The sequence below is a fragment of the Gorilla gorilla genome, chromosome 21 (genome assembly GCF_029281585.2).
Source record: "Gorilla gorilla gorilla isolate KB3781 chromosome 21, NHGRI_mGorGor1-v2.1_pri, whole genome shotgun sequence".
NCBI lineage: Eukaryota > Metazoa > Chordata > Mammalia > Primates > Hominidae > Gorilla > Gorilla gorilla.
Genome location: NC_073245.2, coordinates 46,727,532 through 46,754,154, shown reverse-complemented (window position 1 = coordinate 46,754,154; position 26,623 = coordinate 46,727,532). Strand labels below are relative to the sequence as shown.

Below are 26,623 nucleotides of genomic sequence, written 5' to 3'. Positions count from 1 at the left end.
TAAGCATTTTGGTTATTTTTAGTTAAAGAAAAACAGCTTTCTCCAAGGGCGACAAAGTCAACTGAAGGTCAGAAGGAAGCTGGGTGCGGGCTTCTTGCAAGCTCTTGCTCCAAAACCTGGAAGTGAGGAGAGAGGGCCCTCCGGAGCTCTGGGGAAGGTTGGTGCACACAGGGGTTCCGTTGGTGGGGGAGGAAGAGCCGCCAGCCCACACACGGTCACTGGATTGGTCTGAGTGGGTTCCAAGCGACTGCCATGTGCTAGTCCACTGACATGATTGACATTAACATTCTTGGGGGGCATTAAATTAAGGAATGACACAGGGAGCCAAGAGAGTGGCTTATTCGGTTGGATTCTGAATCACAATCAGGAAATAGTCTTTATCTGCAAAAGAGAAAAACGAAAAAAAATCACTAAATGTAAAATGAGAGAAACACACAAGAAAGCAAATAAACCATTGAATCACTAACCATAAAATGAGGAAGGGGACAAAGCAATAAAAAGCATCAACGTTCAGCATCTCCAAATGCTGGGAAAACGGAAGATAAACCTTTAAGATTCCTGCAGGGGCTCCTGCAAGAGGGGCCTCCCCATACCGGGCAGCGGGCACTCTACAGTGTGTCGTCTCTTCTAATCCTCCCCATGACAGTGGCAGCAGGTAGGCAGGATTCTCACCCGTTTTCCAGGTGGGGGGACTCCAGTTCAAAGAGCTCCAATGAATTGCCTAAGGCCATGGTTCTCAAACTAGCGGGCATCCCAACCACCTGGAGGGCTCTACGCCCAGAACCATCATTTAGTGGAGCTGGGGCAAAGCCCAAGAGTTTGCATTTCTCTAACAAGTTCCCAGGTGATGCTGATGTTGTAGGCTGTGGGAGGACCACTGGCTTAAGGTTACCCAGCTACTTAGTGTCAAAGATGGAATTCCGACATACTTCACTGGACTTGGGTAATGTCATTTTCTTTTTTTTTCTCTCTCTTTTTTTCCCCTCCGCGAGACAGGGTCTTGCTCTGTCACCCAGGCTGAGTGCAGTGGTGCGATCATGACTCGCTGCAGCCTTGACCTCCTGGGCTCAGGTGATCCTCCCGCCTCAGCCTCCCATGTAGCTGGGACTACAGGCACACCCCACCAAACCCGGGTAAATTTTTAAAAAGTTTTTTGTAGAAGGTCAGGCGTGGTGGCTCACGTAGCACTTTGGGAGGCCAAGGTGGGCAGATATCTTGAGGTCAGGAATTCAAGACCAGCCTGGCCAACATGGTGAAACCCCATCTCTACTAAAAATACAAAAATTAGCCAGGCTTGGTGGCAGGTGCCTGTAATCCCAGCTACTTGGGAGGCTGAGGCAGGAGATCTGCCTGAACTTGGGAGGCAGAGGTTGCAGATCGCCTCACTGCACTCCAGCCTGGGTGATAAAGTGAGACTCCATTAAAAAAAAAAAAAGTTTTGTACAGATGGGGTCTCACTATGTTGCCCAAGCTGATTGCAAACTCCTGGGCTCAAGTGATCCTCCTGTTTCAGCCTCCCAAAGTGTTGGGATTATAGGTGTGAGCAACCACACCCAGCCAGTTAATGTCAATTTCTGTCACAAACTCAATTTGTTGGCTTTCCAGAACCTTCTGAATAAGAAAATTTCAAAATGGGACAAAGCAGCCTGGATTCCAGCTCCAGGGATCTGGCCCTGTAAGGAGGAATGTCCACCATGAAATCACAGCAAGTCCAAGTCCTTGGAGGTGAGCCTGAGTGCCTCTTGTTTTACTGAAGAGGTAACTGGAGAAGTGGTATTGGTGGATTTAGGGCTTGATAATTTGGAATAAAAGACACTGATGTTACTGATTGTGCCTATTTTTATCAGTGGCTTGTTAATTATTTGTTTTCATTAGTGATTTTTATATATGCAGATTTACCCACTTGATCAAACTGCAAACATTGATCAAGGCTTCTTTGTGTCCGGGTCTGGGCCACCCACTTCTCACACGGCACCTCAGTGAATCCTCGAGTCACTCTGAGAACACGGAGCCTCAGAGAGTTAAAGGGCTTGCCCAATCCAGGGTAAATCCACAGGTGGAGTGGGGACAGGGACCTGGGTTTGACCCCATACTCTGAACTGCCCTGGTCTGCTGCCCCCTGCTGAGCATGAGCGAAATGGCAGGGCCTCAGCCAAGTCACTCTGTGGCTGTTCAGAGCCAAGCCTAAAGCTTGGTTCTTCCCACGAAGATGGGCTGTTGCAACAGGGAAGAAACAGAAATGAAATGACTAACAGTTTCATGGCTAACCAATCTGCATACATAAAAATCACTAATGAAAACAGAAATAATTAACAAGCCACTGATAAAAATAGGCACAATCGGTAATATCAGTGTCTTTTATTCCAAATTATCAAGCCCTAAATCCAATAATACCACTTCAAGTGCTTTGTGAGAGGTAGTGTGTGTTGCAGGTTGTGTAGGCTGAGTTAGTTACCTCAGCTTTAATATTAGTGAAGTTAATAAGTGAAAACTAGAAGTCTGTTTTTTTTGTTTTGTTTTTTGAGCCTGGGTCTCGCTGTTGCCCAGGCTGGAGTGCAGTGGCGTGATCATGGCTCACTGCAGCCTCAACTGCCCAGGCTCAAGCGATCCTCCTGCCTCAGCCTCCCGAGTAGCTGGGAATACTGCTGCCACCGTGTCCGGCTAACAAAAGTTTGTGTTAAAATGTCTTGGCCGGGCATGGTGGCTCATGCATATAACCCCAGCACTTTGGGAGGCTGAGGTGGGAGAATCGCTTGAGCATAGGAGTTTGAGACCAGCCTGGGCAACATAGTGAAACCCTGTCTCTACCAAAAAAAAAAAAGCTGGGTGTGGCGACACATGCCTGTGGTCCCAGCAGTATACTAGGGAGGCTGAGGCTGCAGAGAGCCATGATTGCACCACTGCGCTCCAGCCTGGGCAACAGAGCTAGACCCTGTCTCAAAAAAAAAAAAAAAAAAGCCTGTTCACGTGGGCAGTTCTGGGCCAGGGTGGGGTGAATGTGGCACACATGTGGAGAGCCACACTGTCTGGAGCCTGCTGCTGTCTGCAGCCTGGGAAGCAGTACCTCAGCTGGATGGGGTCAGGTCAGGCAGGTGGGAAGGCATGGGTCTCCCTCCCGGGCCAGGCTGCTCCAGGCTGCCCACGATGTGTAGGGTGCTAACTACAGTCTCAAACGGGCACTTCCAGCAGCAGCAGGCCTGCTGTATGCCCGTGGCCACCCCTGGGTCCTGTGTTCTGTAGCCATCCTGAGGCAATTCAGCGCCAGGGCCTCCTAGGCTCTGCGTGGTGGCTCCTGACCACAGGAGTTCTGGCACCAAAACCCAATTATTTTTTCTTGGCCACGTAAAAGTGGGTATGTCAAAGTGTCAAATCACTGGTTTTCATCCTAAAACTATGCCCCACAGACATCCCTGACCCCGTCCCCACTGCTGACCCCACTTCTGACCCATATCAGTGGGGTGTCAGCAGTGGAGGGAGGTTTACAGAGTCATTCATTTATTTAATCAGTGGATATTTGCTAGATGCTTACTATGTGCTTACAAGCCCCTGCCCTCATAGAACTTACTCTCAAGTGGAGTAGATGGCCTTAAAAATGCAGGCAAGCATTTGGTGACGAGGAAGGACTGAGTGGCAGCAGTGAGGCTGAGCCAAAGAAGCATGCTCTGTAAGACAAGCTCAGCGCGCCACCGTCCTCCAGCACAGCACGGCGTGTGTGTGGGAGAGAGACAGTGTGACTTGAGAGCACGGGCGCCCCCTGCAGTGCTGCCAAGGTGAGGGACTGGCCACCTCATCCTCCTCCACTGACAAGGTTGTGGGATCTCCAGGCCTGTGAACCCCAAGGAGAACCCCCTACTTGGGAGCTGCCCATTCTGGACTCAAGCACCAACCACAGTCATGGGCTCTGAATGCCTGTGGGCCTTCAGGGCCAAATTGGAGACGCCGCCGCTGCCAAGTTGAGACCTGAATGGCCAGGAGCTTTCAGATGACACTGTCCTTCCAGAGGAGACATTCTCAGGAGCTTTATGCCAAGGGACACTGTCTGTGGAGAATTTGTCTGATTTGGAGACCAAGTAATTTGCTCCCTTCCCCCATACCCTGAACTCCCAGTGGGCCACTGGGGAGCACAAGGTCTGCTGTGCACAGGGTGAGTAGAGGGATTGTTCCTGGCCCAACTTTTTTTTTTTTTTTTTTTTTTTTTTTTTTTTTTTTTTTTTTTTTTTTTTTGAGACAGAGTCTCACTCTGTCTCCCAGGCTGGAGTGCAGTGGCGTGATCTCAGCTCACTGCAAGCTCCGCCTCCTGGGTTCAAGCGATTCTCCTGCCTCAGCGTCCCAAGTACCTGGGATTACAGGTGTGCGCCACCATGCCCAGCTAATTTTTTTATTTTTAGTAGAGACGGGGTTTCACCATGTTGGTCAGGCTGGTCTTGAACTCCTGACCTTGTGATCCGCCTGCCTTGGCCTCCCAAAGTGCTGGGATTACAGGCGTGAGCCACTGCGCCCCATCCCGGCCCGACTTTTGGGGAGTGAAGCTTTGTCCTCTGCAGCCACATAACATGACGTCCTGGGAGGAACTGCAGTTTAAATCTGATTCCAAGGCTTTTTCCCCCAACCCAGGTCAACACACTCAACCAGGCAGGGTGGCTCAGGACATCAGCACAGCACAGTCCCCTACTTGACACTTTACAGATGTGGATTTGCAGGTGTTCTGCGACTTGCCCAGGGTCATGCTTGTGGGAGGCAAAGCTGGGAAAACAGATTCTGTGCCTCCTGCAGTCTTTTCTCCCTGATGGATCAGGCATTACACACAGAAGCGTGATTTTGGAATAAAAGACTCTGGAGTTATTCTTATGTTCTTCTCTGTGACTGAACTGCTCTGTCCCCACCCCTCTAGGGAGTGTCCCAGGGAGCCTGTGGGCTGCTGTGACTGGCTCTATAGTTCTTTCCTGCCCATCCTTCCAGGCCTGGTGACAGAACCTATGCTGCTCTGCTGCAGGGAGTGGCTGACCTCCCATCAAATTACCTCAGAACTCTGTGGCCAGCCTCCTTGCCCTCTGTGTTGCCAGTGCAGAGCATTCAGTGTCCCCAGACCCCCCACTGCCTTCCTTTATCCAGGTCCTAATCATAATCCTATCACCTCCTGCCCTAAAAACCTCTGCTTGCAAGATCAAGTCCATGCAACTGAGTTAGGTGTTTGTGGCCCCTTCTCAACTGGACCGAAGCCTCACCTCCCACTCCTCCCCACTCACATCCTGATGCCCTAGATAAGCGGCACTGCAGTGGGAGTGCACCATCACGCGCACACATGACGCACGCACACTCAACTATGTGGCTCGGCCAAGAAAAAGCAGAGTGAGAAAAAAGTAATAATGCAAAGACGGCCCTGGAGGCTCTGTCTGCCACCCCAGTCCATGAGTGAGAGCGAGGGGGCTGGCAGGAGATGTGGCTCTGTTGCTCGCTCCTGTGCTCCCATCCTTGTGGGCTCCTCCCAGAATGAGCATCTCCTCACCCTGAGAATGATCCTAAGGACTAAACACAGGCCTTGGTTGCACCACACAGCCCCCAAATGCAAGGCAAGCACCTCGCGTAAAGGAAACACAGCAATCTGCTCCCGTGCGGGAGGAAAAGCTGGCTGTAAGGGGCCTAAAGACAGGCCTGGCCTTTACAAGTGGGCAGAGAACATGTTTTCAAGGATAAAATGATACAGTACTTTTGCTTTACATTTTGGAGAAGAATCACTGAATATTCTTCCAAACGTGGCTTTCCGCCCCTCTGCCTTGCTCACACTGCTTCCTGGTGCCCTTAAGATTCAGCTCCAGTGTCCCCTCTTCTGGGAAGCCTTTGCAGACAGCCCCAGACAGGCCTGGCCACACCCTCCTCTATGTCCCAAATGCCTTTGAGTTTTCTCCTATCAAGGAAGGGGAGAGACACATGATGCTCACGTGTCTGTCTATCTCAGGAGACTGGGGTTACCCTCTGGGGCCGATCCCTGGGAGGATCTGCTATGGGACACCAGCTGGAGGCTGGCTAGGCAGTGAGGCAACAACCCAATTCCTTCAACTCCTCGGGCCCTGCTTGGATCCTCTGGAGACACCACTGTGCCAGGACTCCTGATGAGCCACAGAGAATGTGCCATGAGGTCTGTTCCTACATGGGGAGGTAGAAGACCCCTTACCTGGTGCAACCATAATTTCATTTTTCTTGGAGCGAATTCGAAGGAAGGTGAGATCGTTCTGGGGGTCGATGTCACGCACAGTGCTCCGTGCCTTCAGGATGAAGCTGTGCATGAGGCTGGCATACTGCGTGGTGGTGGGGTTGTCCATGGTGCTCTTGATGGGAATGCCTGAGGGGAGAGCAGACGGAGACTGAGAGGATGTGGAGCCCCTTCTGCCGAGCTCCCACCCACACCCCTAATTGGGGAGAACTGGAATAGCAGTTCTCAGTCAATGCCACCATCCGCAGAGGGCTTGCTATGTGACAGGCATGGTGCTGAGCACCCGAAGCATGCCAGTGCCATGCCCTAGAACTACTCTGTGGGTGGCAACACCATCTCATTCACCCATGAGGCAACAGGAGCTCTGAGTGATGAGGCGACCTGTCTGTAGTCACACAGTGGGGCCAGGATTCACATGCAGGCCTGCTGGCTCACTCCTGGGTTCCTTTCCCAGGGCTGATTGGTTCCCAGCAGTAAAAGGAGAGACTAGCTCTGATTCATGCAGGGACACAGATTTAAAAAACTAACAAAATAAGGTTTTTATTTTTTTGTCCAAAAAAGGAGAGACTCTCATTCATAGTGCTTAGAATTGAAACCAGGAAGCAGTTTTACAAATTTCTTTTTTTTGAGATGGAGTCTTGCTCTGTTGCCCAGGCTGGAGTGCAGTGGCTCACTGCAACCTCTGCCTCCCGGGTTCAAGTGATTCTCCTGCCTCAGTTTCCCGAGTATCTGGGATTACAGGCACGTGCCACAGCACCCAGCTAGCTAATTTTTGTATTTTTAGTAGAGACAGGGTTTCACCATGTTTGCCAGGCTGGTCTTGAACTCCTGACCTCAGGTGATCTGCCCGCCTCGGCCTCCCAAAGTGCTGGGATTACAGGCGTGAGTCATCGCACCCTGCCTTACAAACTTCTGTTATTTATTTTATTTTATTTTTTGAGATGGAGTCTCGCTGTGTCGCCCAGGCTGGAGTGCAATGGCGTAACCTCGGCTCACTGCAACCTCCGCCTCCCAGGTTCAAGTGATTCTCCTGCCTCAGCCTCCTATGTAGCTGGAACTACAGACGCGCACCACCACACCTGGCTGATTTTTGTATTTTTAGAAGAGATGGGGTTTCACCATACTGGCCAGGCTAGTCTTGAACTCCTGACCTCATGATCCACCCGCCTTGGCCTTCCAAAGTGCTGGGATTACAGGCGTGAGCCACCGCGCCCGGCCACAAACTTCTAAACACTAAAAAGTGGAAGAGAAAAAGTCAGCTTGTGCTGGGACATAACCATCACGATTTCCACCCAAGGGAGGCTTGGGTAGCAGCTATAAACACACTGTCCACATGGCCGTGCCAAGTTAAAGCATGTTTCTATGTTTGTACAACAGGCACAGACACATGGAACATGCTGACCCTTTGTAAACAGCACTGCTATCTCTTTCAAAGAGCCCACTAGGTAAGCGGTCCACAGACCTCCCCAGCCCCTACTGTTGGCTACTTAGGGGCTGGGTTTGTTACCAGTATAATTAACTGGGCAGTGAACATCACCATATACCAAGCCTTTTGTTTGGAGGACTGTTTCCTTGAGATGAACCATTAAGTGGACTTATTCACTGGATGGTGCCTACTGTCACAGAGGTGAGGAATGTGGCTCACACTGAGCCACCGCAGGTCATGATTGGGCCAGCAGGTGCCTGTGAATTGCCTGTGACATATGAGCAGAAGACTCCATCCATGGGACCCCAAGAGCCCGCCAGCTGACAGGCACTTGAGGAATGTGGCACAAGTGGCTCCTCACATAGAAGTGGCCAGCTTTGGGGCCCAGGACCCTGCTCATCCTGCCCACAGCTGCTCAGTCTAGGGATCAGCCAAAGGCAGTTATCAGGCCGACTGGCTGAGTGGTAAAGAAACTGGCTCAATCTTGTCATCCTAGGGCACCAGGAATGTGAGGGTGGGCAGAAGAGGACACGGTGGCAAAAGAAGCAGGTGAGTCACAGAGGCTTTTTGAGCCAAGTCAAGTCAGGAGAACAGGTTGCAGTCATCACTTGTCAGTAAGGGACAAGATGACCAGATCACCAGGGCTGCTGCTGGCTCCTGGATGGCCACAATGTGCATGGCAGGGCCCCACAAAGCCTTGCTCTACAGTTGAAGCTTCCTGAGGATGGCAGTAATGAATGTGTCCATTATAATCTAACCACGATGGGGCGGCGATGGGGTAGGAGCCACCACGACTCTTTCTGCCCACCCTCGCATTCCTGGGGGCCTAAGAAAACAAGACTGGGCCAGTTTCTTGCCACCCAGCAGGTCAGTCTGATGACTGCCTTTAGTCGTGTCCTAGGCTGGGCAGCTATGGACCAGATTAATAGGGTCCTGGGCTCCAAATTGACCTAGGCTTACACCCAGCTCTGCCCTTCACAGCTATGCAGCCTTGGGCAAGTGATGAAACCTCCTGAGCTTCCACTGCCTTATCTGTTAAATAATATCTGTGCTTCAAAGTGCTGCTGGGCGGGCTGAATACTGCTTAATTCATTTAAGAATGTTTAGCAAGAGTACACTTAATAAATGTTAATAAACACCATTCACACAGTAAATGCCATCTCCATTAAACTGAAGGGATGTAACTATTGCTTAAACCCGCAAGGGCCTTGCTAAAACACAGCCCGCCCACCGAGGGCCAGGACCAGAGCCCAGGTAGAGCCCTGGGTTGGCTGTTCTTGCTACCTGGCCGGGAACCCGCCCCTTAGCTCACCTTTGGGCCCCAATGGTAAGAGGCCCACAGTCCCAAGGCTTGGCATGGTTTGGGTGATCAGACCCCCTAACCTTCTCTTTTTACACACCACAAAGCCACCTTCTCACAGATCCCTCTGCCTGGAACTTTCTTTCCTTCCCCTATTCACTCATGATTTCCACTTTGGTCCCTGAGGTCTCCATCTTCGGGTGACACTTCCCATCCCCACTGGCACCATCCCAGCACCACGCAGTTCTTCCAGGTTGACACTGCACCATTACAAAGTGATCACTATTCCATCTCCCACCACAATGTAAGCTCCCCAAGGGCTTGACCAAGTCTGATTTGCTCACTAGTGTCCCTAGAGAGACAGCATTAAGCTTTTATTGCTATTGGTAAGTGAGTGGTCAAAGGGTCTACTTTTACTAGTTTGGACAGATATTGGCATGAGGAGTCTGATCACATCCATATAAGCGGGAGCTGTGTAAAACAGACAAGAAACTAAACATCTACTGGCTCACTCCAAAAACAAAAGAAAACGTGGAAGTACAGGGCCAAGGACCAAAACCGGGAAGAAATTAAAACAAGGACAAAGATTAATTCCAGATTCACTGGATGCTGGAGCTGGAGGAGACCTGAAACGGCCTAGTTATTAGGCCACCTGCTCCCTGCCTCTGTCTTCACAAATGAACACTGTGTAGCCTGCAGAGGTAGCTGGTTATCTGGGAGGCACAATTTCTAACTTGGGGCTCTGATCTACTGGGATACACCCCCAGGCCCTTCCACCACACCCAGTCCCTTCAAGTGATAAAAAACATCTAAAAAATTCAACAGATACTTTAATCAAACACCAACTCTGGGCCAACACCATCCTAAGTACTACAGACAGCAGTGAACACGAGACCAATCTTTGCCTTCATGGGACTTACACATTTAAGCCTTTTATTCTGCCCGTGTGGGTAGCAGCAGAGGATGGCAGGGGGTCTGGAGAAGTATAAATGGAATGAAACTTCCCTTGCGTTTTCGGTAAAGCTGCTTAAACTCAGACTTTTATTATGAAACACCATTTGAATCTAGCCAAGGCAGAGATGTAAAAAGGCAGTGGCAGGTGGCTCGAAAGTATTGGGACTTGGGTATGTCATAGGTTCAGGGGCAGGAACAGGAGCAACCACTCTGGGCTGGGGTGATCAGTGAGGGTGTCCTGAAGAAAGAGGCAGCAGAGCTGAATGTTGGGGATGGGTAGGAAAACCCTAGATAAGATCATAGGCATCCCAATACAATTATCCTCAAATAATCATCTTTAATGGAAGCTTCCAGAGGGCTTAAAGGCCCCATGGATCAGTGGGAAGTGTGACCAACTCAGATTCTGTGTTCTGACCACGTTCATTCACAGCTGGGTGACCTTGGGCGGTTCCCCACACCTCTCTCAGCTTTGGGTTTCTCATCTGCAAACTGGGCAAACCCTTGCCTCGCAGGGTCACTGTGTGAGATGTAAACGAGACACTCATGTGGGGGCCCTGAGAATGGGACGCAAGTTAAAGACACACACACACTAACTGAGACATTCATAGGCATTTCATGCCAGGCACTATTCTAAAGGCTTCCCCTAGAGGAAGGCAGAATTATGACCCACATTTTACAAATGAGAAAACTTAATAGAGAAAGTGGCTTATGCCCAAAACCACATAGCTGATAAGTAAGTAGGGCCCAGATTCAAAGCCAGGTGGGCTCATTCTGCATTCCACGTTCTCAGCTATGGTGCGATCAGCCCCATGAGTATACAAAAAAGCAGCACTCACTAGTATCCAAAAGGTAAGCAGCTAGGGCTTCCCAGTGAAAAGGCTTGGCTTTAGGGGCAGTTTTAAGGCAAGAATGAGGGCCTCTCCTTTGTGAGTTCATGTGGAAGCCTGGGGGTCACAGCTGGGGCTGTTGGCCCCTGGGGTTGTCTCCTTGGAGTCAGAATGTCCAGTCCCAGAAGACAGTTTCTCTCTTAGTGACAAAAGTCTTTCAGGTCTTAGAGCAAGAAGTGCCCAAAAGAGATTCCCTGGACCATCACAGGACTCGAGGAAGTTGAGGGCTGAAGCGGGGAAAGGAGTTGCCTCAGGCCACCCAACTGATTAGGGGCAGCCCTGAGTAGGGGGCCTGCTCCTGCCTCCACAGTGTCCCAAGGGCTCCCAGCCTCCTGTAAATGAAATGACCACATGGTTTAATCAGAACTAGACAGGGCTGGGGAGCACGTTCTGTCTAGCTCTGTGCTTGCCAGGGCTCTGCTGACTTGGAAATCAACATTTTTTTTTTTTTTGAGACCGAGTTTCATTCTTGTCGTCCAGGCTGGAGTGCAGTGGTGTGATCTCGGCTCATTGCAACCTCTGCCTCCTTGGTTCAAGCGATTCTCCTGCCTCACCCTCCCGAATAGCTGGGATTACAGGTGCCCACCACCACGCCAGGCTAATTTTTGTATTTTTAGTAGAGACAAGGTTTCACCATGTTGGCCAGGCTGGTCTCGAACTCCTGACCTCAGGTGATACGCCCGCCTCGGCCTCCCAAAGGGCTGAGATTACAGGCGTGAGCCACCACGCCTGGCTGGAAATCAACATTCTATCCAAGGATACAGCACCTCCACTTTGTTGCCCTTGATGGCTTTCATTCTGCTTAAGTAGGAATTGCTGAGAACTCTGCTTCTCCAAAACAAGGCCTAGACTGAAGACACACATAAGAGGCTCTCTAAGAGCAGTGAACAAATTAGAGCCCACTGAATACACTGGGCTAGAGAATTTGGGGGGCCCCGCAACCGGGCATGGCCTGACCTCTTGGGATGTCCAAGTGTGTCTGTAAAGGTGGCCGCAATAATGTCTACCCTATGGGGCAGCCAAGAAACACATAAACAAACCGTGCCTGGCAGCACACCAGACATGTGATAGACACAGGCACTGCTGTACCACTTCCACCCACAGGGCTGCTGGTAAATCCTGGCCTGTGGGAGCAGCCCCTGGGCTGGGCACCGAAGGGCCTACACACTTCATTGTTACTTTTTGTTTTTTTTTTTTTTTTAAAGAGACAAGGTCTTGCTCTGTGCTGGAGTGCAATCAAAGCTTTGAGCAAGAAGCCTTGAAGCAAACTGCAGCCTTGAACTCCCGGGCTCAAGGAATCCTCCTGTCTTAGCATCCTGAGTAGCTAAGACTACAGGCGTGTGCCACCACACCTGCCTAATTTTTCTTTTTTTTTTGTGGAGTTCGGGGTCTCACTACATTGCCCAGGCTGGTCTTGAACCCCTTGGCTCAAGCAGTCGTCCTGCCATGGCCTCCCAAAGTGCTGAGAACAGGTGTGAGCAACCATGCACCACGCCCAGCCATTATAACAATTATTAATCTACTGATTATGGCATCTAACATGCTTGCAAAAATTTCAGGTTTTTTCCTTTGGGATTATTTCCTCTCAACACAGTCCTCAGGAATTACCAAATCAAAGGGGCTGATGGCAACGCCCACTGTGGGTTCATTTAACATTCACTGACCTGACTCTGCGGCCTGTGGTGAATGACACGGGAACAGAGGTGAGTCAGGCATGGTCCTGGTCTTCCTTCACTGGTCACGCTGCTCTATCAGCAGCAGTGTCTCAGTGGACTCCTCTCCTCCCAGTCTCACATAAACTGGTTTATGTTATTTTTGTAAACTCCAGTAGGGTAGTTTTTAAATTGGCCAAACCCCTTCCCAAATTAAAACCAATGTAGAAACATGAACTGATGGTTCTTAGTGTGTGTGCTCTGACTGAAGTGGAGGAAAGGAACCCCAGCCTCTACCTCTACTCCCAGGGTAGCACAGGACCCCTGGGTTTAAGGACCACAGCCCTGAAAACATGATATGAGGAAGGGAAGGCCTTTGGAAGGAGACAGAACTGCTGTGAATCTTAGGCCTGTGGCTCTCACTGCAGCCTCTTCTGATTAGAATCTATCCCCTAAAGCAGAATTTTCTAAACCTGTCTGATCATAAGAATCTCCTGGGGTGCTTCGTAAACACACAGATTCCTCAGGTCTTGCTTTGGCTCTAATAAATTAGACTTTTTGGTGCAGAGGCCTGGAAAGCTATGTTTAACAGGACCCCCGGGTGATTTCAAAGAATGAATACGTGTGGGAAACACTGTGGCCTAGAGGCATGAAGCATGTGGATGCTCCCAACCCAACAGGGGAATCCAATCAGGTAAATCATAGTTTGTATGAACAAATGCGTCACAGCTCAAAACAGATGGTGACAATACTGTACTAAATGCTTTACGCTGTTCATTCTTAGTTACTCTTCAACTTATAAGGTAGATATAAGTATTATCCCCATTTACAGGCTTAAGCGACTTGGCCAAGGTCACAAAGCTAGTCAGGAGATGAGGCAGAATTCAAACTCACAACTGCTGGATTCCAGAGTCCCTGTCCTTACTGCTGCCTGGAGCGTGAGGGCCTGGGGGCCATTCTGGTTCTTTACAGCCCGGCGCGGGAGAAAGCACCCAAGTGCACTCAGACGGGCTTGGATTTAAATCTCGACTGTGTGATGGTAGGCAGATCAATTACATTTCTAGACTCAGTTTTCTCCATTGCAAAATGCAGACGACAGGGCTGCTTAAAGAATATAAGAAAGAGTATGTGGAGCACCAGCCAGAATCCTGGCACAGAGCGGGTATGTGATAAATGCTAGCTCCCTTCCTGTCCAGTGCAGTCTGGGAAAGTTAGTATCTGTACCCTTCTACCTACACAGATACCACTCAGAAAGGGTTGTCGGGGTGGAGGGGAGCTGCAGGCACAGAGGAGTTAACTAGAGAACTATCCAGTCAATAAAGCAGAATCAACACAAATGGGGATGTAATATCCACTTAATGGATTTACTAAAAAGTAGAAACAACAAAATTGGGCTAATGAACATTGTCATGGCACTTAATTTGTTTATGTAAACCATGAAGCAATATTTTAAAAAGCTCAAGTGTAAACATATGCCCAAGGGTAACAACTATGATTATGGTCCTCTGGAACTGTGCCGGACGAGGCTGAGTAAGCATGGAAGACTGAAGTGTGATCTGTCAGGGCGGTGGGATTGAGCGGATTTTCCCTTTGTGAGGACACTGGAGGTGGCTGGTCTGAATGCAGTTTACAACTAATTGCTCACAACCAGTTACCGATTTCTTTGTCCCTTCTCCACTCCCGCTGCTTCACCTGACTAGCCTTAATGAAAAAAAAAAAGAACACTGGAGGTGTTAAAAATTAAAAAGGCCTAAAATTAGATCAGGTTCATGAAGAGCTTAGTGAACAGCAAGTGCTATGCTGTGTTATGGCTGCTTCTGGGCCTGCCTGGGTGCGGGTCATGGCGGGAGGGAGGGCGTACCTTCTGTGTTCACGACGATGATTCCCTGCACTCCCTTCTGGCTCTGCAGTCGCTTCAGTGTCTCCTCCACCTCTGCCTGCCAGAAAACAAGACCAAGGTTAGGAGAGGCCGATAGGCAGGATTAACTTCCTCATACCCCAGGCAGATGAATCATACGTTTGTCTTCCAACAACAAACAAGTAAGAGGCACCTGGCACACCCTCAGAGTTCCCCAGGCTGATCTGACGTGCTCCTCCAGCCACCACCAGTGCCCAGAGCATCTGTTCACACCCCCACGCAGGACAGGGCTGCTCCTGGCGCTCTGCCCACCAGGCACTATTATCCCACCCTCCTCAGCTGTTGGGGAGCAGAATATAAACACCATTCCCATGTATATACATGTCCATGACTCACATATTTGGCATAGCTGGGGGATGGGACTCTGTTGATTTAAGAAAACTCAGAGAGTAGTATCTAACAGGAAGACAACACTTTGTCATTTGTGGCCCAAACAGCACATGAGGATAGACTCAGTGACTGCGGCAGGTATCTGAGATAGTGTGATGCACAGCACTCAGCTATAAGAAGTGTGCCTTGGGAAGGGGCTCATTAATCTTGATTACCCAGAAACTGCTCTGGTGGGCTACTCTTGCATATGGCATCTGTAAGTGGAGGGGCAGTCGCAGTTCGGGTCCTCATTCTGCCATGCCAGGCCTCGTGTCACTCCTGTCCTACCCTTCCCTCCACTCTCCAGCTCTGTGACACACCTCCCTATCTCTACATCTTTTTATCCCACAAGGCCTCTTCTCTGCTGAAATCCAACAAGCTCCTCTTGACCATCTAAGACACCATCTCCTCTGCGAAGCCTTTACTGATCCCCCAGTTGATGGAGTCTGCCTACGTGTGACTCCCCAAATCCCTGGGTGTGCCTCTCTGGGACACACATTAGGTACTATGTCTATTTCTTAGAGACTCTAAAAAGGTCTGTGGAGTAGAAGTGTGATAAACACCGCTTAACTGAACTAGGCTTAATTCTTCCTGTGGATGGAAACTAGCCCTGAGGTATACCTGTTCTCAGGCAGCTCCTTCCAGACTGGTCTAGAATCCAGTCAGAAGCCCCTCAAAGGCTGAGAGTTGTTAGAAACAGAGGCTCCATTCACCAAAAGAAATGGGACGGGGGGTGGGGATCCTCAACACTGGGTGGAGACAGCACAATGAATTCTTGTTTTTCTGGAAGGCACAAGGCTGACAATCCAGTCACTGCCACCCACTCCCCTGTGACAGAATACTCTCGAACACTGGAGGGAAGGGTAAACAAGCTCCTCCTATAAAGTGGCAAATGGAGCCGGTGCGGCGGCTCATGCCTGTAATCCCAGCACTTTGGGAGGCCGAGATGGGCGGATCATGAGGTCAGGAGATAGAAACCATCCTGGCTAACACGGTGAAACTCCGTCTCTCCTGAAAATACAAAAAAAATTAGCCGGGCGTAGTGGCAGGCGCCTGTAGTCCCAGCTACTGGGGAGGCTGAGGCAGAAGAATGGCGTGAACCCGCGGGGCCGAGCCTGCAGTGAGCCGAGATCGCACCACTGCACTCCAGCATGGGCGACTGGGACTCCATTTCCAAAAAAAAAAAAAAAAAAAAAAAGTGGAAAATGGACTTATGCCTCTAAGATCTGGAGCCTGGGTACAATGACAGGGCTCTGTGGACGTGAGAGTACAATGCAGTGGGTCATGCGTGTATGAGATCGAATGTCAGTCAACACACTCATTGAGCTCCTACTGTATGCCAACGGCTATTCTGAAGGGGAGGAGTGGGGCACAATAGTGGTCACTGCTGGACAGTACTCACTGGACAGTACTCAGTCTACCCTGCTCGCCCTCCTGGAAATTCATCATGGACCAAAGTACAGTGACATTTGCAACAGCAGAATGCAGAAAGAACTAAAAATGCCTAACAATTAGGGAAAAGGCCAAGTAGATTATGGAACATCCACTAATAGGAATACACATATTAACCATGGTGATTAGACCATGTTATACCATCACAAAAGGTGTGTGCTATAATGTTAAGTGAAAACAGCAAAATGCAAAAATAAAGTGCTTTGGTGACTGCAATCACATGAAAACAAAAGGTTACAGGAGATTATGAAAAAAGAGCCACATTAAGGGCAAGGAATTATAGAAAGGTTTTATTTTCTTCTTTTCAAAACACCGTTTTTCATTCTACTGTATTGTTTCTATTTAAAAACATTTTAACCCCCCATCTATGCATCCAAAAGAAGTCTATGATACAGGGGCCACAGGGCTCTGATACACTCAATGTTGTCAGAATAAGATGTAAGAATAACTTGGATGACAATTTAAGACAGCTCAATCTGCAATCAACCCGGAAAGAAAGGGGAAAGAAAGTGAAAACCGAGATGTCAGCATCTAAATCCAAAATAGCCCCCAGAGATTGGAGAATGGGGCTGAAATGAAAAAGATGAAATTTCTTAAGACTGCTATTCATTTAGTAACTACATGGCAACCTTCCATGTACCAGACATTGTTCTAGGCCTGTGATGATGCAGTGAACAAAATATAACAAAAATCCCATGTCACGAAACTGACATTTGTGGGAAAGGACATTAAATAAGAAAAAAGAAGTAAAACATAAATGTCAGCTACAGCAGGGAAACAGGACCTGGAATGCAGGGGTGATGGGAATGTGAAATACATCATCAGAGAAGGCTCACCAAGGCGATAGTGAGTAGACATCTGAAGGAAATGAGGGAGTTAGCCATGCCGGTTTCTGGGGAGTGTTCCAGACAGCACCAAGAGCAAGCACAAAAGCCCTGGGGTGGGCAAGCGTCCGGTATGTTCAGGGGGAAAAGCAAAGGGGCCACTGTGGCTGAAGGGCAGGGAGCAGGGGAGGGACAGCAGCTGGGATCCGGGACCAGACCACAGATGGCCTGGCAGATCAAGTGATGACCTTGGTTTTTACTGGGCGTGATTCATGGAGCCACTGTCAAGTTTTGAGGTAAAGAGTGACAAGACCTGATGCTTCCAAAGGACGGCTCTGGCTGCTGTGGGGAGAAGGGACAGCAGGGGGCGAACACAGCCTGCGGAAGCCTCCTACCCCTGCCCTGCCAGGTGCTGCTCCCGGTCTGAAGGAAACAAGCTTCCCTCCTTCACTCACTGCTTGATGTAACTACCTCCCAACCCTTTGGACTCAGCTCCAGAGCCCGCAGGAGGCTTCTCTGACATCAGCCCCTCTACTGGGCACCGAGGCCCCCAGCCTTCGCAGCACTGACCACAATGCAGTGCAACTGTTTAGGTCACGTTCGTCTCCTCCTCCAGACGCAAGGCACCCTGGGATCAGGAAACCAGACCAGACTTTATAGCCCCAGTACCTCGCTTAGGATAGGCTCAATAAATACTGAAGGAACAAATAAAAAGCATTTCTGCAACTATGTTTCACGAAATCAACCTTTTTAAGTACAGGAGGGGGACATGGCCTCACAGTCCACAGTGTGAAAAAGAGCTAAGGTTTAGGTGATCTGAAACTCAGCGAGAACCAGACACTAAGATCTGGCTGTTTAAAAGTAAACATGGGCTGGGCACAGTGGCTCATGCTGTAATCCCAGCACTTTGGGGGACCAAAACAGGTAGACTGCTCGAGCCCAGGAGTTTGAGACCAGCCTGGGCAACATGGTGAAGCTTCGTCTCTACAAAAGATAAAAAAAATTAACCATGCGTTGTGTTGTGTGCCTGTAGTCCCAGCTAGTTGGGAGGCTGAGGTGAAAGGATTGCTTGAGCCCAGGAGGTCGAGGCTGCAGTGAGCCATGATCGCGCCATTGCACTCCAGCCTGGACAACAGGTGACCACAACTGAGGAGGTCCCTGCCCTCAGGGAGCTCACATTCTGGTGAAAAAGACTTAAACAAGTGAACAAGATTCTTGCAGGATACAGGGACTAGGCTGTAGGGCAAGGGATGCTACTCTGGCTAATGTGGTCAGGAACACCTGAGGAGATGTAATCTTTTTTTTTTTGAGATAGGGTCTCACTCTGTCACCCAGGCGTGCCATGGTTCGATCATGGCTCACTGCAGCCTTGACCTCCCAGGCTCAAGTGATCCTCCCACTTCAGCCTCCCGAACACGTGGGGCTACTGATGTGTACCGCCAAACCCAGCTAATTTTTTGTAGAGATGGGGTTTTGACATGTTGCCCAGGCTGGTCTTGAACTCCTGGGCTCAAGTGATCTACTGCCTTGGCCTCCCAAACTGCTGGGACTACAGGCGTGAGCCACCATTCTCAGCCATAAGTATGTCATCTTTAAGCCAAGAATCAAATGATGAGAAAGAAATGCACTCTGGGCAATGGGATGATGGAGACAAGGCTCCCCAATTCTCTAGTTCCCAGGTGCACATTCCTGACACATGGAAAAACAAGCAGCAATAAAGACCTAGGAGGATCCATTGGCTCAGCATAGGAGGGATGACCACTGGAAGCAAATGACTGACAAAGAACTATGACCAATTTGACCACTAAACATAAAACTTAACTTCTGTATAAGAATAACTAATCTAACAGGATAGAAAAGTATTTGCATCAAATATAACAGACAAAATAAATTAAAAAAACACAAAATGACTAAGAACAATAGCAAGTCTCTAGTAGGTAGTGCACAAAAGAATACTAGTAGAAAATATGCCTACGAGAAATTACAATCACATCAAACTATGGTCATCATTCCTCACAAACAAATGAAAAATTCAGCTGGGCGTGGTGCTCACACCTGTAATCTTAGCACTTTGGGAAACTGAGGTGGGTGAATCACTTGAGGTCAGGAGTTTGAGACCAGCCTGGCCAACATGGGGAAACCCTGTCTCTACTAAAAATACAAAAATTAGCCGTCATGGTGGCATGGGCCTGTAATCCCAGCTACTCAGGAGGCTGAGGCAGGAGAATTGCTTGAACCTGGGAGGCAGAGTTTGTAGTGAGCTGAGATCGTGCCCTCCAGCCTGGGCAACAGAGTGAGATTCCATTTCAAAAAAAAGGACAGAAATGAAAAATTATAGCAATGCTGAGGTTTATTTTTAAATGCTGGCATTGTTATTACAAAATTGGCAGGTGCAAGGGCAATACAATCTTGACAAAGCTACAGGACAATATATTGCAAGAACCATAAAAGCACTGGTCCTTCCGCCTCAGAAATTATTTTCCTAAGAATTTTATCCTGAGGAAATAATCTAATAAGTAAGTTAAAATGAAACAAAACCAGACATTCACAGAAGCATCATCACAGCACTATTTCTACTAATTAAGAAATGGAAGCAGCCAGGTATGGTGGCTCATGCCTGTAATCCTGGCACTTTGGGAGGCTGAGGCAGGCGGATCACCTGAGGTCAGGAGTTTGAGACCAGCCTGGCCAACATGGCGAAACCCTGTTTCTACTAAAAAATACAAAAATTAGCTGGGCATCATGGTGCACACCTGTTAATCCCAGCTACTCAGGAGGCTGAGGCAGGAAAATCACTTGAACCTGGGAGGCAGAGGTTGCAGTGAGCTGAGATTGAGCCACTGAACTCCAGTCTGGGCAACAGAGTGAGACTCCATCTCTAAAACAAACAAACCAAAAAGAAATGGGAGCAACCCAAATGTACACAGGTAAGATATTTGGCCAATTATGGTACAACTATTTCACCGAGTATTATGTAGTCACTAAGTAGTTAATCACAAAGATGATATGACAACAAGGTTAAATGTTTTTGGATATTAAAACAACAAAAAAAGAAAAAAATCCCCCCAAAACCCAGCATGCATTATCTTGGAAAATATGCATATCTGAACAAAAGAGGAAGGAGAACATACAAAGATGAAAATAGTTACGTGGCACAGTGAAACTGGACGAGGATAATTATATGTGATTATTTTTTAATTTTATTTATTTATTTTGAGACAGAGTCTTGCTCTGTTGCCCAGGCTGGAGTGCATTGGCCTGGTCTCGGATCACTGCAACCCCCGCCTCCCGGGTTCAAGCGATTCTAGTGCCTCAGCCTCCTGAGCAGCTGGAATTACAGATGCACGGCTTCCGGCTACTTTTCATATTTTCAGTAGAGACAGAATTTCACCATGTTGCCCAGGCTGGTCTCCAACTCCTGACCTCAAGTGATCTGCCCACCTTGGCCTCCCAAAGTGCTGGGATTATACGCGTCAGCCATTGTGTCCGGCCAATTATAGATGATTTTTATATCATTATTCTAAAGGTCAGTTTCCACCTAAAATGTAAAATATGCAAGCCAAAAGTGCCACTTGTAGAAAGCTATCCTACATAACCACTAGCATGAGTGCAAAAAAGACAAGAACAGTTACTGCAGCAGTGTCTGGAATAAAAAAACTATACACCACCTAAATGTACATATGGGACTAGGATACAATACAGACCTTAAAAAGAATGAAGTGGACCTGCATATAATAACACAGAAAAATGTGTGATATTTTTAAGTGAACAGAACAAGTTGCAGAATAAGATATATACATATATATCTTAAAGTCAACTTCTGTTTTCTCTTATTTTTTTCTCACCCAGGGTGGAGTGCAGTGGTGCAATCACGGCTCACTGTAGCCTTGACCTCCTGGGCTCAGGCGATCTCTCCACTTCAGCCTTAAAGTAAACTTAACATACATAAATATATATATATTCCAGTTTCATCTAATAAACAGCTTATACATAAATGTGCTTATGCACCAAACACATCTGGAAGGAAACACACCCAACTGCCAACGGAAGTTACCACGGGGTAGTAAGATGGGGACTACATAAACTTTCTATATTATATCCTCTGGTACTGCTTCAAATTGTTAACATACATGGTGGTTTACGCCCATAATCCCAACACTTTTGGAGGCGGAGGTGGGCTGATCACCTGAGGTCATGAGTTTGAGACCAGCCTGGTCAACATGGTGAAACCCTGTCTGTACTAAAAATAGAAAAAAAACCCTGTCTCTACCAAAAATAGAAAAATTAGCCAGGCATGGTGGCATGCTCCTGTAGTCCCAGCTACTCCGGAGGCTGAGGCAGGAGAATCGCTCGAACCCGGGAGGCAGAGGTTGCAGTGAGCTCAGATCACACCACTCCACTCCAGCCTGGGCGAAAGGGCAAGACTCTGTTTCAAAAGAAAAAAAAAAAAAGTTAAACTAGCCATCTAAATTTGTATTGCTTTTATGAGTATAACCGTGGAGTAGCATAATACAGGTTCTAGTAAGCTACAGTTTAAGTAAGAAAAAGGGGGGCCATATAAGTGCTTGTATAGATGTATAAGAAACTAACAGCTGGGTGTGGTGGCTCACGTCTGTAATCCTAACACTTTGGGAGGCCAACGTGGGTGAATCACTTGAGCCCAGGAGTTCAAGACCAGCCTGGGCAACATGGCAAAACCCCAACTCTACAAAAAAAATACAAAAAAATTAGCAGGGTGTGGTGGCGTGCACCAGTAGTCCCAGATACTTGGGGAATTAAGGCAGGAGGATCACTTGAGCCCAGGAGGGTCAAGGTTGCAAGAAAAAAAAAAAAAAAGAAACTAACAATGGTTGTTTCTAAAGGAGGAGAGACTGAGACTGGGGGTTAGGAGAGTGGGAATTTTATTTTTCACTTAGATCCTTTTACATCATTTATTTTTTTACTGTGTGCAAATATTACCTGTAAACAATCCTGAAATTCGTATGGAACCACAAAAGACTCAGAAAAGCCAAAAGAAGCCTGGACGAAAAGAACAAAGCTCGAGGTATCACACTACCTGATTTCAAAATATACCAGAAAGGTATAGTAACCAAAAGAGCATGGTATTGGTATAAAACACAGACCAATGGAATAGAATAGAGGACCCATAAATAAATCCACTTATTTAGGGCCAACTGATTTTCGACAAAGGCATCGAAAAAACAAAACAAAACAAAACAAAAACAACAACAAAAACGAAAAAAAAAAACCTACCATAAATCAGCAATACCACTACTGGGTATTTATTCAAAGGAACGGAAATTAGTACATCAAAGGCATCCCTACATCCTCATGTTCATATTGCAGCACTATTCATAATAGCTAAATTATGGAATTAGCGTCCATCAATAGGTAAATGGATAAAGAAAATGTGGGCCGGGCGTGGTGGCTCACGCCTGTAGTCCCAGCTACTCAGGAGGCTGAGGCGGGAGAATCACTTGAACCTGGGAGGCGGAGGTGGCAGTGAACTAAGATGGTGCCACTGCACTCCAGCCTGAGCGACAGAGAGACACTCCATCTCAAAAAAAAAAAAAAAAAAGAAATAATGAATGTTTAAGGTGATGGATATTCTATAATAAATATAGCCTGATTTGATCATTACACATCATATGCATGTATCAAAATATTACATGTATATCTACAACATAAATGTGTACAACTATTGTATATCAATTTTTTTACAGCTTAAGAAGTGATGTGAAAAATGAAGTTATACATATTTGAAGCATTATTACATGTTTGTAATGATGTGGAGATATTGTGGTGTAATAATGAAAAACACAGAACCCACAATTGCACATTCAATAGGGGCTAAACTGTATAAACCAAAAACAAGCAAAAAAGACTAGAAGTCATATGACTACTGTAAGTGGTTGCCTCTAGGTGATGACACGGTTTCTTTTTTCAATTTTTTTATTATAAGCTCTAGATTTCTAAATAAGATTTTTGAAAAAGTAATATATTCACATGGCTTAAAATTTAAAACTTTTTCAAATTTTGCCCAAGCTGTGAGGATTACAAACACAAAACCTGTAATGGCGTTGAGAACCCACAACTGCAGCAAGCAAGGTAGAAAGCAAGCTTTGGGATCCCCAAGGGCAGACCCCGCCCATTCCTGACTCTGGCACCCAGTCCCAGCGGCTAGAAAGAACCACGCCGACAAAGTGGCGGCCGTCAAGCTTCTAGGGTTCAAATCCATCTCCACTATTTCCTGGGGCAAAGCACTTGGCTTCTCGGGGCGCTGAATAACAGATACGTATAACAAAATGGGACTAAAGATTGTATCTACCTCACAGAGCTGGGAGGAGGCGGAGGAAATACAAGATACATAAAGTGCTTGGCAGAGCCTGCTGCCACAAACTGAGCTCCCGGGAAACGTTAGCAAGGTTGCCATCGCGCACCAAGGCCCCAAAACTCTAGGCTGCCGGGCCGCCGCCCACCCCTCGCCCATCATCTCTTCCTGGCCGAGGCTGGGCTCCTGCATCCGGTCAAGGGGCAGCGGGATCCGGCGGCCCCGCCTCGGTCAGGCTCTAGAGGCCTCCGCCGCCGGGTTCCACCCTCAAGTCGGCTGGGGCCCGGGCCCGGCCACGCCCAGCCACCACCGATTCCCTGTCCGGAGCTCTGAGATCCCCTCATCCTCGGAAGACTGAAGGCCTGGCGTGGGGTGGTGGGCGGCCGCCAGCCACAAGCCCCCGGCGCACGCTCACCATTTCCGACCGATCCGGTAGCCCCGCGTAGCGAACACTTAGCCCAGTCCTGTGCCTTTCTGCGCCTGCGCAAAGGTTTCTGTCAAAACGGACAGCTCTAGCTGCCTATCAGGAGCCAGCGTGAGGCGGGGGCGGGCGAGCCGATCTTGGCTCCGCCAGGATTCTTGGAAAATCTGCTTTCCACTGTGGCAAAGCGAAAAGCTAAGGAGCAGTGCGCTAAGCTGTGGAAAATTCCCAACTCCAGCCGTGCAGAAAAGATGCTGGTTCTGGCTGGACGCTGTGGCTTACGCCTGTAATTCCAGCATTTTGGGAGGCCGAGTCGGAAGGATTGCTTGAGCCCAAGAGTTCGAGACCAGCCTGGGCAACATGGAGAGACCCCTTCTTTACTAAAAAATAAACAAAATTAGCCGGGCGTGGTGGCGCGCTCGTGTAGTTCCAGCTACTCCAGAGGCTGAGGTAGGAGGATCGCCTGACCAGGAGTTCGAGGCTGCAGTGAGCCGAGATTGCGCCACTGCACTCCAGCCTGGGCGACAGAGCAAGAGACCCTGACTAAAACAAAACAAAACAAAAACCATGCTGGTTCTCGGTATCGGAAGAGGCTTTCAGCTCTCAATGGAGGTCGAAGCTGGTTCTGGAGTCCCTGGGTGGAGCGTGGTGGGAGGGTATGAAGGCAAGTGGGACGGTTGCTGACACCCGCTTTGCGCCCAGACTGAGGCAGAGAGAGGCCCAGGGCCAAAATGCGCTTCGGGATCGGGCAGGCCTGGGGTGGGGCTGGAGTCAGGTACCTCTGGAGTCTCCGGGTAAGATGCCGTGCAAGCTCGGAGATGAATTGGTTAGGACTGGCCTGGGAGTCTTTAGAATCCGAGCTCAGCTCCGCCTCGCGTTACCTAGCAGAAGGCACTTCACATCTGTGTGTTCTGTCTTGTTCTCACCTCTGAAAGGGGGACTCTTCCCAGAGCCCTATGTTGTCCTGTTCCCGCAGGCCGCAAACGTTTCTGGGTCCTCTAGGAGTAAATAACTTCTGTTAAAACATGCTGCCGTTTAGTGAACCCTGTGCCACATTACTGTGCTGAACACGCACATAACGTTATCTCCGGTAGCTTCAGGGAAGTATCGGTAACCTCGATACTTTATAAATGCTGTTTCTCCCAGGCACTGTAGCTTGCTGGATTCAACGATGACCTAACTCCAAAGTTTCATTCCACAGTAGCTGCTCTTCAGTGAGGAAGGATTTGGTTCTCCTTCCACGAGTGTCTGCATGTTAAGAGGATTGACTTTACTGCGAAGAAACCTAGCAGACACCACCGTAACCAGATCAAAGTTAGTATTACTGGCAAGGGGAGATATTGATGCCGTGTGCCCCGATAAAAATGCGTTAAGGGCACATCACCTCTGAGTCATTTTCCACAAAAACTCCCAGCCTTAAACCATGAGAAAACTTCACTAAATCCAGTGTGAGGGATGTTCTACAAGATACCTGTACCCCGCCCCCCCCAAAATCTCAAAGTCATGAAAGCAAGGAATGAATGCGGAACTGTCACAGATTAGAGAAGTAAGGAGAAAGAAAAATAACATGGGTGGGAAAATTGGTGAAATCTGAGTAAGGGCTGTAGTTTAGTGTTATTTTTACCAGTGTTAATTTATTAGTTTTGGTAATTCTAGCATGGTTATGTGGGATCATAACATTGGAGAAAGCTGGGTGAAGACTGTGCAGGAACTCTTAACCATTTTTGCAACAGCTCTGTAAATGTAAAATTATTTCAAAATAAATTTTTAAAAGGACTGGATCCAAAGGAATTTCTATTGAATGCTGGAAACATTAGGAAAGCATTTAGCAAGGGGAAGAAGTGCTGCAGAGACTGGACCCTAAAACATCCTGGAAGATAAGCACTGGAAGAATCACCACTGTCTTGCCCATGGAGAACCAGACTGAGAGGAGTGAAAGGATTTTAACAGATTACAATCCCAGAAGCAAAAAAGAGAATGGCCAATAGTTCATGTGACAGGAGCCAAAATGAGAATGAAGGAGGAGCTGGAATAGGACCAAGAATGTCCCGGAGTGGCAGGCTTACAAACTTTAAGAGTTTTGGCCCGGCGCAGTGGCTCACACCTGTAATCTCAGCACTTTGGGAGGCCAAGGCGGGCGGATCACGAGGTCAGGAGTTCGAGACCAGTCTGGCCAACATAGTGAAAGCCCGTCTACTAAAAATACACAAAAAATTAGCCGGGGGTGGTGGTGTGCGCCTGTAACCCCAGCTATTCGGGAGGCTGAGGCAGGAGAATCGCGTGAATCCAGGAGGCGGCGGTTGCAGTGAGCCGAGATCGCGCCACTGCACTCCAGCCTGGGCGACAGAACAACACTCCGTCTCAAAAAAAAAAAAAAAAAGTTTTATTCTGCGGTAATGGAGAAACGACTGTAAAATTTTAGGTAGAGGAGGCATGAGACAGGTCTTCCACAGATAATCCTGAGGTAGTACAGAAGATATACTGGAGCGAGGAGGATGGAAAAATGAAGACAGGATGCTGTTATGGTCAGCCAGATTAGGGAGGAAGCACATGGGCTGTGGCAATGTTGTCAGCTCTGAGAGAAGGGATTTTAAAAAGTTTTGGGGCCGGGCGCGGTGGCTCATGCCTGTAATCCAAACACTTGGGAGGCCAAGGCGGGCGGATCACCTGAGGTCAGGAGTTCGAGACCAGCCTGGCCAATGTGGGGAAACCCCGTCTCTACTAAAAATACAAAAATTAGCCGTGCATTGGTGATGGGCACCTGTAATCCCAGCTACTAGGGAGGCTGAGGCAGAATTACTTGAACCCGGGAGGTGGAGGTTGCAGCGAGCCGAGATCGCGCCACTGCACTCCAGCCTGGGCAACAGAGCGAGACTCC

At 48.4% G+C, this 26,623-nt stretch overlaps 1 protein-coding gene across 4 annotated transcripts; it reads right to left on the bottom strand.

Annotated features, from left to right (window-relative positions):
* Nucleotides 1-26,623, bottom strand: DYNLRB1 (dynein light chain roadblock-type 1). 4 transcript variants are annotated; one of them, XM_004062038.5, is made up of 4 exons: nt 23,740-26,623; nt 14,292-14,367; nt 6,173-6,340; nt 1-381 (listed from the first exon to the last, which is right to left on the bottom strand). In XM_004062038.5, exons 1-4 carry the CDS (start codon nt 23,740-23,742, stop codon nt 338-340), a joined length of 291 nt encoding a protein of 96 aa, XP_004062086.1. In that variant the 5' UTR covers nt 23,743-26,623; the 3' UTR covers nt 1-337. The 4 variants fall into 4 exon arrangements, with proteins under 4 accessions (XP_004062086.1, XP_055229329.1, XP_018872697.1 ...); XM_055373354.2 differs by having other exon boundaries at nt 23,322-23,778; XM_019017152.3 differs by lacking the exon at nt 1-381 and having other exon boundaries at nt 6,039-6,340; nt 23,740-23,891.

What these genes read in the sequence shown, in the direction of transcription:
- DYNLRB1 (XM_055373353.2), bottom strand. Translation starts at nt 23,516, where the DNA reads ATGCAGGAGCCCAGCCTCGGCCAGGAAGAGATGATGGGCGAGGGGTGG. An exon ending in CCTCCTCCCAGCTCTGTGAG is followed by an intron (nt 14,368 to 23,321) that starts GTAGATACAATC and finishes GTTTTCTGGCAG; the next exon opens with GCAGAGGTGGAGGAGACACT. An exon ending in CATCGTCGTGAACACAGAAG is followed by an intron (nt 6,341 to 14,291) that starts GTACGCCCTCCC and finishes CTCTCCCCTCAG; the next exon opens with GCATTCCCATCAAGAGCACC.